A 12,767-nucleotide genomic window follows, 5' to 3' on the forward strand; every position below is an offset into this window, starting at 1 on the left:
TGTTCCATGTTAGACATTGAAATCCAAATGTGAAAGATCACTGAGTTTTTTGTTCTTCTGATCAGGAAACTGCTGGTAAAGGAATGCAAGAATAGCTCTAGACCCTTAAATGACACTCCTGAGATAGGAGATAAGATATATTTCGAGGCCTGCATCAGTCTGAAAACTTATGAGATGTCTGCAGGTGTATGGTTGGCTATGTCCTGTTTCAATGTCCGCTATGACCTGACCCATACAACTTCCTGAGATTTTACTATCCTATTTGATTTAGAACATAGAACATTACAGCGCAGTACAGGCCCTTCAGCCCTCGATGTTGCGCCGACCTGTGAAACCACTCTAAAGTCCACCTTCGATTTATGCCTTATTTTTTCAAATTTGGGATCCTGGTCTCCCTCTTTTGATAATGCTTGTGTGAACTGCCTTAGGAAGTGTTTAAGGTGGTCCTTAATGGCAAGTTACAGTTAAATAGAAGTTATTATTTGTGAACTGTTGGGGAACAAATTGTTTCCACTTTTGGTCCACAGTATTGTATTCCATATGCTAGGAGAGAACTTGGCAGATGTGCATACTCTTTCGGCTATTTTGAAGGCTGCTCTTTGTAGGTGAAATGTTACATACAGTATGAGCTAATTTGGATTGGAGAGGCGATTGGGGAACATGAAGTGAATTTTTTTTCCTGATTTATTTTCAATGGCTTCACTATGGTTTAGAACTTACCAGTTCTGGAGATGGTTCTTTATATAGCTCACTGCTGTTTGTTGCTGGACCTTGATGAGCCTAGATGTAGGGGGAGAAAATTATGCAAAAAGCTTTTTGGAAAGAGCAACACATTTGAAACAAAAGTGCATTCACCAAATCTGAGGAGCAGGCAGCTGTGACAATTTTACAATTCTTCATTGTTGAACTAACTAGCCACCTCCTTTTAAAGTGTTCTCCTGCCATTGCTTCCATAGGATTGCACCCAGAGGGCCACGACTTAGGCCGGGTGGTGGTTATGCTGGGTCCTGACCTCTGGGGAGCTCCAGTTTGGACTTGTGCCTGGCTTAAATAAGATTGTCAGTGAATGAGCAGGCTGGGATGGGGCCTGCTTTCCAGTAATATGGAGTAGGATTGGGAGAGGTACATCTCATGAGCCCATGTGTTCTGGCCAACCAAATGGTAGAAATTGGCCCCACCTGGAGTTCCAGGCCCAGATCAGGACATGAACCTGAAAGTGGATGTTCTAAACCAGCATATATGTTTTTAAATGCCGGGTGCTGCTTATGCTCTGTGACTTGAGGGTCAGAATCCCTGGCTAATAAATGGTGAAAATTTCTAGCCTCTGAGTGGATTTGGATTTTTGTTTATTGTCACGTACAGTGAAAAGTATTTTTCTGCGAGCAGCTCAACAGATCATTAAGTACTTGAAAAGAAAAGAAAATACATAATAGGGCAACACAAGGTACACAATGTAACGACATCTTAGAATTAAATTTTAAAAGATTAGAACGAGTATAAGATAAGTAAAAAGAGGATCGGTTAGGGAGAGCTCGCAGAGAGTCGCCACGCTCCGGCGCCATCTTGCTGCTGTGGGTGACCCAAAATGCACCCCCTGATGGTCTGGTACGCAGCTTTGACATTCCAAACTTGGATAAACTTCCAGTGAACATTGGCTTATTCAGCAGCAGAGATTCAGAGAGCTCAGCATTTACACTGTAATACAAACTAACCCTCCCTTATGAATTTTCAGAGCCGAAGAGTTTAAGTCAATTTTAATGCAGCATCAATTTTGAAGTAATAAAATGTCAGTTCTCCCAGTGCCAGTCCATGAAAAGAAGAAAGAAAGGACCAGTAATGAGAGAAACTCCCTGGACTCCGATCCCTCAACAACCTTTTTTAAAAATGCAGAGTCTTGTTTCCTGCTCATCTAAATCTGGGTAATGATGTGAGCAGTGTGCCAACCCCATTCAATACCGAATGCCATCTTCGGTTGCCGCCTGTCTGAGTTCTGATTTGTTTCTGATTGCACCATTGAGAATTGCCCTAATTTGGGAACAAAAATCCCTTTCGAACTGCTTTGCTCTTTGAAATGCAGCAGGAGAAAAGATTGGATCGCCTGCGATCCGTGCATTGTTTATTTGTGTGAACTGTTTACTGTGGTGCAAAGTCCTATTTGCTGCGTCTTTCTAATTGGAACAACATCATTGCAACTCGAAAGTAAAGCCTTTATTCCTGTCGTGAAGCCAAATAGGGAGGCTGCCAGCCCACTCCATTGCGAAGTGTGTGTTTGCATTGTGATGAATGGTCGATACCAAAATTATATAACCGAGTATCCCCATCTTTCTGCTTTCATCTGGGGCTGAAAAATCTGCAGGTTCCATTCTCGTGCTGAACTATCCAAGGTGATTTGGCGGTGAAAACACCAATTGTTATTGTTGCTCTTCCAAGTATTGGCTTGGGCGGGGCGGGGGGCAGGGGGGGGGGGGAGAAGAAGAGAGGAGGGGAATGCGTGTGGATTTAGGTGATTGGCAATGGCATGGGGCCTGACACATGGCTGGCAGAGACACTTCGACTCCAAAAAGGTGTATCTGCCCACTTAGAGAATGGTGGGGCCCATATTCTCTGCCATCTTTATCATAGTAAGATGCACCTTCTGATGTGGGAGCTCCCCAATGTCAGGCAAAGTGGGGATCCTCTCTCTGGTATTCAGTTGGTTAATGTTATCAATGGAGTTTCTAATAGATGAACCTTGACACTTCTTCGGACTTGCGCTCAGTAATAATAAAATGGACCTACTGTGCTTTGGTATCTGTGCCGGATCTTTGCGAGAGCAACCTGCTTTGTCCCACTCCCCACCTTTGACCCATAAGCCTGCAGATATTTCTCTTTCAAATAATTATCCAATTCTCTTTTGAAAATGCCTCCTCAACACAGTCCAGACCCTAATTGTTGTACTTCTGTGTAAACTGCCCGTGATGTTGCCCATGGTCTGTTGATACGTGGATTTGGTCTTTTTTATGTATAAGGCAGCAGTGGGATTATAATATGAGCCTTCAGAAATGCTACAGAGAAAACTACTGGCCCCAGCCTGCAGTTACATTGTTACAAACTGCTTTAGAATCCATAGAATCCCTACAGTGCAGAAGGAGACCATTGGGCCCATCGAGTCTGCACTGACCCTCTGAAAGAGCACTCTACACAGGCCCACATCCTCACCCTATCCCTGCAACCCCGCCTAACCTGCATATCTTTGGGCACAAAGGGGTAATCCATCTAACCTGCGCACCTTTGAACTGTGGGAGGAATTCGGAGCACCCCGAGGAAACTGCTGCAGACACAGAAAGGGGAAGAACATGTGAACACCACACAGACCCAAGGCTGGAATCGAACCAGGGTCCCTGGCGCTGTGTTGCAATAGAGCCACCGAGCTTTGTGTTGGAGCTTCATTCTAAACGTTGACGTAAAATCAGGACCGTAATTCATGACAACCGGAAGCTCGAATAACAGCATATGTTCAGTCTCTGGGGATATGTCCTCTGATGTGCTCCAAATTTGAAAGTTTTTTGTCACATGGCAATTATTTCAGAAGCATTACCTGTGCCTGACAGAATTTTACAAGAAGGAATGTTTATGAGTGATCATTAGGAGCAGCAGGAGATGCATTTAATGTTTTCTTGTTTTCCTTTCAGGGCAGTAGTAGTTCAGACTCTCTGGACGGGCCGTACTCGGACTATGCTATGAAAAGCTACGATGCTGTTGTATTTGACGTACTTAAAGTAACACCTGAAGAGTTTGCTGTAAGTGGACACCTTTCATGCTGCTGCCATGGTGCAATATCCTACTTTAGGCCTGAGCTGTTGCAAAATTTGAGCCATTTTGCGTTATGTTCGCAATTTGGATCCTGTGATTTTTATTTCTTGTTGAGCAGATCTGACCTGTTCTCTCCTGGTCAGACGCAAAATCAGTCCGAAAACTGGAGCTGAAACCCTGCACTTTATAAAAAATAAAAAAAATGTTAAAAAAAAATTCTTAGAACCGTAGAAACGTTACGGTGCTGAAAGAGGCCATTCGACCCATTGCACTGGCTAAAACAAATGAGAGAAAAAAATAAACTAGCCGCTCATTTTAGTCCCACAATACGATATCTGGTCTGGAGCCTTGCAGATTACAGCACTTTAGATGTGGATCCAGGTGAAATAGCACCTTGTAACTATGTGGCTGCTGTTAATGTTGATGCTTTAGCACTGCCCCGAAACATCAACACACGCTATACTACCCATTTCATGGAGAATTCCATTCTTAACATAGAAACTAGGAGCAGACAATTCGAGCCTGCTCTGTCATTTAATATGATCATGGGTGATTGTCTACCTCAATACCATGTGCCAGCTTTCTCCCCAATAATCCTTGTTGCCATTAAAATCTAAAACGTTATCGATCTCAATCTTGAAATATACAGTGACTTGGCCTCCACAGCCTTCTACACTTTTGAGTGAATCATTTTTTCATCATGTCAGTCCTAAATGTTCTACCCCATAGCCTGAGACTGTGTCCTTCTGGTTCTAAATTCCGCAATCAGGAAAGATATTTTCCCGTCAAGTGTTACGATCCAAGTTTGTGCTATAATTGAATTGAAACCCAACTCCTTCGTCAAACATCTTTCTCCAGCATGAATCTAACTATAGGTTTTACTCTTCCAGGCACAGAATTATCAAATTAAACCCAATGAAAACTATACATTGTTTATAATGCTTACTTATACAAATATAAATCCCTTAAAATTATCTTTGTTTTCCGAACACCAGTCTAGAATTTTATACATTTCAATTGGATCTCCTCTCATCCTTGTAAACTCGAAGTGAGTACAGGCCCAGTCAGATCAATCTGTCCTCATACGAGAGTCCTGCCAACCCAGGTATTAGCCGAGTGGACTCTCAGTGCACTCCCCGAGGCAAGTATATCCTTTCTTGGGTAGGGAGACAAAATCGTCAGGTGTGGTCTCACCAAGGCTCTGTATAGCTGCAGTAATGCATCCCTACTTCTGAACTCCAATCCTCTTGTAACGAAGGCCAACGTACAATTCTTGGCTTCTTAAATTCATCCCTCCATTTTTATTTTTTTTCGCCATAGCAACCATTTTGCAGATCACTCTTTACACTTTTCTACATTATTCCCAATCTCTCTGTCACTTCACTTTCACTCCGTTCGTGCATCATCATCCAGTTTCTGCTCTGTAGCTGCTGAATTTCAAGCATCTGCGCAAGCTGCAGATGCCCTAGCTGTGCCCTCTGTGCATTTCAAAAGCGACATTCCAGTTATGTTCTTACTGCATGTCTGGTTCCTTTTTATCCCTGTCCACATTCTTTCCCTTTTCGCATGAGCCACCTTTCCAGCCTTCGTCATTGCAGTATAACCTCCTTAGATTTCTATATTGCTGAAAAGAAAGAGATGTTGTCGAAGCTCTTTGTTTTCACCTATCAGGACAAGTGCAAGAATGCCAAATTTCAAATGATCACAAAAAGCTTTCTGTTGACCTTTATAGAACATAGAATATTACAGCGCAGTACAGGCCCTTCGGCCTTCAATGTTGCGCCAACCTGTGAAACCACTCTAAAGCCCATCTACACTATTCCCTTATCGTCCATATGTCTATCCAATGACCATTTGAATGCCCTTAGTGTTGGCGAGTCCACTACTGTTGCAGGCAAGGCATTCCACGCCCTTACTACTCTCTGAGTAAAGAACCTACCTCTGACATCTGTCTTATATCTATCTCCCCTCAATTTAAAGCTATGTCCCCTCGTGCTAGACATCACCATCCGAGGAAAAAGGCTCTCACTGTCCACCCTATCCAATCCTCTGATCATCTTGTATGCCTCAATTAAGTCACCTCTTAACCTTCTTCTCTCCAACGAGAACAGCCTCAAGTCCCTCAGCCTTTCCTCATAAGATCTTCCCTCCATACCAGGCAACATTCTGGTAAATCTCCTCTGCACCCTTTCCAATGCTTCCACATCCCTCCTATAATGCGGCAACCAGAATTGCACGCAATACTCCAAATGCGGCCGGACCAGAGTTTTGTACAGCTGCAACATGACCTCATGGCTCCGAAACTCAATCCCTCTACCAATACAAGCTAACACACAGTGTGTCTTTTTTACAACCCTCTCCACCTGGGTGGCAACTTTCAGGGATCTATGTACATGGACACCGAGATCTCTCTGCTCATCCACACTGCCAAGAATATACCATTAGCCCAGTACTCTGTCTTCCTGTTATTCCTTCCAAAATGAATCACCTCACACTTTTCAGCATTAAACTCCATTTGCCACCTCTCAGCCCAGCGCTGCAGCTTATCTATATCCCTCTGTAACTTGTAACATCCTTCCGCACTGTCCACAACTCCACTGACTTTAGTGTCATCTGCAAATTTACTCACCCATCCTTCTACGCCCTCCTCCAGGTCATTTATAAAAATGACAAACAGCAGTGGCCCCAAAACAGATCCTTGTGGTACACCACTAGTAACTGGACTCCAGTCTGAACATTTCCCATCAACCACCACCCTTTGTCTTCTTCCAGCTAGTCAATTTCTGATCCAAACTGCAAAATCACCCTGAATCCCATGCCTCTGTATTTTCTGCAGTAGCCTACCGTGGGGAACCTTATCAAATGCTTTACTGAAATCCATATACACCACATCAACTGCTTTACCCTCATCCACCTGTTTGGTCACCTTCCCAAAGAACTCAATAAGGTTTGTGAGGCACAACCTACCCTTTACAAAACCGTGTTGACTATCTCTAATCAAATTATTCCTTTCCAGATGATTATACATCCTATCACTTATAAACCTTTCCAAGATTTTGCCCACAACAGAAGTAAGGCTCACTGGTCTATAGTTACCAGGGTTGTCTCTACTCCCCTTCTTCAACATTTGCTATCCTCCAGTCTTCTGACACTATTCCTGTAGACAAAGATGACTTAAAGATCAAAGCCAAAGGCTCAGCAATCTCCTCCCTAGCTTCCCAGAGAATCCTAGGATAAATCCCATCCGGCCCATAGGACTTATCTATTTTTACTCTTTCCAGAATTGCTAACACCTCCTCCTTATGAACCTCAAGCCCTTCTATCTAGTAGCCTGAATCTCAGTATTCTCCTCGACAAAATTGTCTTTTTCCTGTGTGAATACTGACGAAAAATATTCATTTAGCACCTCTCCTATCTCCTCGGACTCCAAGCACAACTTCCCACTGCTGTCCTTGACTGGCCCTACTCTTACCCTAGTCATTCTTTTATTCCTGACATAGCTATAGAAAGCTTTAGGGTTATCCTTGATCCTACCTGCCAAAGACTTCTCATGTCCCCTCCTGGCTCTTCTTAGCTCTCTCTTTAGGTCCTTCCTAGCTAACTGAATCTTCATGTCTCATCTTTACATTAGCCTCCTTCTTCCTCTTGACAAATGTTTTGACTGCTTTAGTAAACCACTTCCTCCCTGCCTGACAGGTACATACTTATCAAGGACACGTAGTAGCTGTTCCTTGAACAAGCTCCACATTTCCATTGTGCCCATCCCCTGCAGTTTTCCTCTCCATCCGATGCATCCTAAGTCTTGCCTCATCGCATCATAATTGCCTTTCCCCCAGATAGAACTCTTGCCCTGCGGTATATACCTATCCCTTTCCATCACTAAAGTAAACGTAATCTTGTCCTTGAAAGTATTCGCCAACAAATCCTCATTTCCACAGCGAATACCATTTGCAGTCTTTCTTTTGAATTAGAATTCAATTTTCCTTTGCTCATTGCTCACTTCCATTGGGACCCCCCCCCCCCACCATGCCACCATCCACCCCCCCCCCCCCCCCCCCATGCCACCTCTTGTAGCATTTTAATAATCCCCAGTCCATTGGAGCCAAATGCAAGACTGACTTTCACTGACCGTGCAGAGAATATTTTACCATAAGCAATGTATTATTTAAACTGTTGACATCTAATGGTTCAAATTGAGCTTCTAATTATATGAGTGAGCACGAGTGTATTAGAATATTTATCAATATCAAGTGCTGAGTTGCTGCCTGTGCACTCTTGTGACAGCACAGAGCAGGAATTTCCAGATTCATCCCAAGAATTATGGTCTCATGGTGGAATCTTGAGAGGTGGTGGGGAGGGATGGGATGGGATGGAATGTATTGGATGTTTTCCGATATGTACTTTTGATAGAGGACAGTAAGAAGTCTCACGACACCAGGTTATAGTCCCAACAGGTTTATTTGGCATCACAGGCTTTCACAATCACAGCCTCCACTGCACCTGATGAAGGAGCTGCTCTCCGAAAGCTTGCGATTTCAAATCTGTTGGACCTTAACCTGGTGTTGAGAGACTTCTCACTGTGCCCACCCCAGTCCAGTGTCAGCATTTCCGCATCTTTGATAGAGTGGACTCAGAAGGTGAGAAAAATGAGAGCTCTGAATATGTATTGGGAAACAAGCTTGTGTGTGTGAGTATTGTAGCCATCTAAGATGGCCACCTGCAAAGGACCATGGGAATTATGGCCAACCCAGGACTCAGACAGATACAGAGCCTATGTGTATCTGAAACACAGGTAACCAGGCCTGATCGAAACTCCCGCCCGTTTGCATTTCAATGGCCCATTTTCCCAGGACAATAGAACTCCAATCAAGAAACCGGTACAGCCACAGACTGATCGGTGCCACTCCCCTTACTCAGAAAGCCCAACTGCCAAGGTCAATGACCACTAAGGACCTGTTCAGCTACCAAGGCACCCGCCCCTTTATTGGCCGAAATCGAAGACGGTGATCAGAGCCCTGTGGAACTATTGGGTCCAAGGTTAAGGACCGCCCCAAAGAGCACGAAATCCCAGAGGGATAAAAGAGAGCACAGCCAGTGTTCTGTCTCTTTTGAATCCGGCCTGTGCCAGCCCAACTGTAGCAGGAACAGCCAGCCAAGTTCAAGACCAACGATCGCTACCTGGCGGATGAGCCCAGCAGAGACAGAGCCACTTTCTTCGAACCAGCCAAGTGAAATCCAGGTAAAGGACTTATCCATTTGCACAGTGCCGGTCGCCCTGAAGTTACATATAGGTTATTGTAGCTGATAGGTGTAGTTTAACTCGTAATAGATATTGTGTTTGCATGTCGAGGTGACTCTTGTGTATGTAAATAAACCATCTTTTGAACTAACTAACTGGTTGTGTGGTCATTTGATCGATATAAGGGAAGGCTTGTGGTTCACCAACATCATTAATATTAGCAACAGTATTGGCGACGTTGTTGGGATCGAAACAGGCAACATTATTGGCGAACTCTGACAGGCAGCACGGTAGCATTGTGGACAGCACAATTGCTTCACAGCTCCAGGGTCCCAGGTTCGATTCCGGCTTGGGTCACTGTCTGTGTGGAGTCTGCACATCCTCCCCGTGTGTGCGTGGGTTTCCTCCGGGTGCTCCGGTTTCCTCCCACAGTCCAAAGATGTGCAGGTTAGGTGGATCGGCCATGATAAACTGCCCTTAATGTCCAAAATTGCCCTTAGTGTTGGGTGGGGTTACTGGGTTATGGGGATAGGGTGGGGGTGTTGACCTTGGGTAGGGTGCTCTTTCCAAGAGCTGGTGCAGACTCGATGGGCCGAATGGCCTCCTTCTGCACTGTAAATTCTATGATCTATGATTTGATTAGAAGTGACCTTGTCACTCCGAGAGAACCCGCAAACTTTGAATCCAATTGCGAGAAAGAGAAAAACCACAAGTGCAAGTCCCATATCGATCAAATAACCGACTTTCGGAAGTGTGTACTAACCCGCATGCGTTCCTAACGGGACGAGTAAGATAAACTCGTTAGAATTGTGTACAACTATCGAGAGATTGTGAAGCGGAAAATAGCTTAAACCATACCCGCTCTTCAAATCGCCGCCTTATTCCCCTGTCCCAAATTAAAAGTAGAAAAAGAGATATTAAAAGTAGACCAAGAGATAAGAGAAGTAATGGCCACTAAAGCAATGGAAAGATTGATGAATCCACAGGAACCCGAGGTCGCAGCGACCAACAGAGTAGAGCAATGCCCCATATGGGAGGAAGAGTTAAGGAAATACTTAAAGGGGAAAGGATGGCCCCTTTGGTCGAATCTTTGTGCTAATGATGAGTCTGGTCCAGGAAAGATGGGACAGAATTGGTGGGAGAACCTAAGCGAGGTCCACAAGAAAAATGTAGGGAAAGTCAGAAAGCCGATGGCAATAGTGTCCTGTTTAGCACAGTTGCGAGGCACAGAGGAGGTCGTGAAGACGCTCCGCAGGCAGTTAATTGAGAAGGAAGAAAAGAACGAGGGAAACCGTAACGAAAGCGAGAAGATAATTGAGCAACTCCGGGAACAGTTAGCAGCTAAGGATAAGGAAATGGTCGATGTAAAACGTGCACATCAATCGTGTTTAGTTCACCTTAGTAGCTTCCAGACCCAGCATGATAAAGCCTACCAAGATACACAGCATGCAATCCTGGTAAGAGAAGAAACAGAACAACAGGTCGCCCAGCTAACCAGCAAATGCGCTGATTTAAAAGCAGCTTTGAGAGCGCTCCACAACTCCACTAAGGAACAGAGGCAGAGTACCATTAACCATGCTAAATTCCGACAGAAGATAGAAAAGTTACAGTCGCTACTCTCAGTACAGAATGTCTTCAGGTACACTTTCGGGCAGGATTTAGATGAGGAAGATGCTCCCGATTGGCAAAAATTAAACTAAAGTGCCCAAAGATACGTAGAGGACACGGGAAATCAAAATTGAGTCCCCCAAGCCCCAAAAAGAAAAGCACCCGCAGCAGCGACTGCACAGGCAGCCCACACCTCCACTCACAATTCGACCCCCATGAATCCGGTTACCACAGAACGCAGGTCATCGGATCAGGAGGAGCCTGATATCGTTTACACCACCCCACTATCCATTACCTAATTAAGCGAGGCTTGCACGAAAATTATTCCATTCCAGCCCACCGCAGATCCGCACAGCTTCTTTGAGGAGGTGCGCCAACAAAAGGTTATGTTCGGCCGAGACGAGAGAGAGGAAGTAAAGCTAATAGTTATGAGCCTTAGCCAGTCCGTAAGATCAGATTTGCTCGAACCCCAAAATGTAGCAGGAGGAACCCTACAGGAAATGAAAACAGCCATATTAGATGCCATCGGGTATAACAAAGGAGATCCAGTCGAGGGTTTAAATCACCGCAGGCAAAAGAAGGGAGAGCATCTGGATACATTTTAAGGCAGTATTTGGGGATTTAAACCACGCACACATAATGGGAAGGACACCACTAAATGGTCCCGCACCTTAGTCTCGCTTGCCACAGACACAGGACAAAAGGCTTGTGTAAACTACGACCCCGCAGACCACACACATAATGAAGTTTGGATATTGAAACGAGTATCCAGAGTATGGGAACAAACCCTACACCGACAGACAGATCAGGACGATATAGAAGCAAACATGCACCCAGTTAGGACTAGCCAGGACCCAGCATGGATAAACAAGGGTAGACACGAGGGACAGCATCCCAGAGCACAGGCACCACGAGGTTGTTACAATTGTGGCTACACAGGCCATTACGCCCGCGATTGCCGACAAAACCCCCCCGAACCAGCACCGATACCAACAACCAAACCCCCCTACCAAGGAACAATGTTAGGCCCATGCATAATGTTAGCATCCGTTCAGATGACTTAGCGTTTAATTCTCTAGATTGACGGTGTTCGGACTCCCCAACTTGGGTCTGTGACATACGCTGGGACAAATCAGGCAGACCAGTAGTTACCGGCAGTCCGGTGACATACAGTCGATTTCCTTTGGGACACAGGAGGATAACGCACCACTTTGAACTCCTCCACCATGTTTCAACAGGTCAAATGGCCCACCACAGACACCATCACCCTGAGTGGATTCACCGGCCACATACAGCAAGGATATATCACAGCTCCAATAGCCATTCAGATAGGGAACATTAGCACCAGGCACCCCGTCGATTTAGTTGACTTACCCCAAACAGCAGAGCACATTTAGTGCATTGATTTTATGAGCTCCCATAACGTTTCGTTTGACCCAGTAAACAAATGTGTATGGCGAATGACCAAAACAGCTAGGGCTCCCGCTACGCTCACAGTAGGGGATTATGAAAACAAAGTTTGCTCAGTAGGGGACTATTGGTTTAATCTGCAAATAATTAGTGCAGACCAGACGATTAGAGAGGTCCTCATAAAACACAAAGCTTCCTTCGCACAACACAAACACGATTGTGGGAAGATCCCAGGTACAGTAAAGATTTCAGGTCCTGATCCAAAGCCACAAAAGCAATACGGTTTCCCACAGCAAGCCAAGGGTGAGATTTCAAAGCTTATTAACAGTTTGTTAGACCAAGGAGTTATTCGATCCGTAGCGTCCACAAATAATGCCCCAATTTGGCCCGTAAAGAAGCCCGATGGTTCATGGCGACTAACGATCGACTACTGAGAACGTAATAAGGTAACCCCTTTAGCAGCCCCCACTGTTGCCACGAGTGCTGAGACCATGCTCAAACAGGGAGTACAGGCAAAATATTTCACAGTGCTGGACATCAGCAATGGCTTTTGGTCCATCCCGTTAGACGAGGTCTGCCAGTATAAGTTCGCGTTTACTTTTCAAGGGCAACAGTACACGTGGACATGCCTCCCACAAGGATTCCATAACTCCCCCTCCATTTTCCACTGACAATTGGCCAACGGACTTTCTAAATTTTCCCGACCCAAATGCCTTAT

General features: G+C 45.0%; 1 protein-coding gene across 5 annotated transcripts in view; it reads left to right on the forward strand.

The window, feature by feature from the left end:
- LOC140399187 (ras-specific guanine nucleotide-releasing factor RalGPS1-like) overlaps window positions 1-12,767 on the forward strand; it is an 839,817-nt gene that overhangs the window by 189,936 nt on the left and 637,114 nt on the right. For all 5 annotated transcript variants that reach the window (XM_072488521.1, XM_072488520.1, XM_072488522.1 and 2 more), the window contains exon 4: window positions 3,672-3,779. In XM_072488521.1, the coding sequence (XP_072344622.1) occupies window positions 3,672-3,779 (108 nt within the window). The remainder of the gene's footprint in view (window positions 1-3,671; window positions 3,780-12,767) is intronic.

Source organism: Scyliorhinus torazame, chromosome 22 (genome assembly GCF_047496885.1).
Source record: "Scyliorhinus torazame isolate Kashiwa2021f chromosome 22, sScyTor2.1, whole genome shotgun sequence".
Taxonomy (NCBI): domain Eukaryota; kingdom Metazoa; phylum Chordata; class Chondrichthyes; order Carcharhiniformes; family Scyliorhinidae; genus Scyliorhinus; species Scyliorhinus torazame.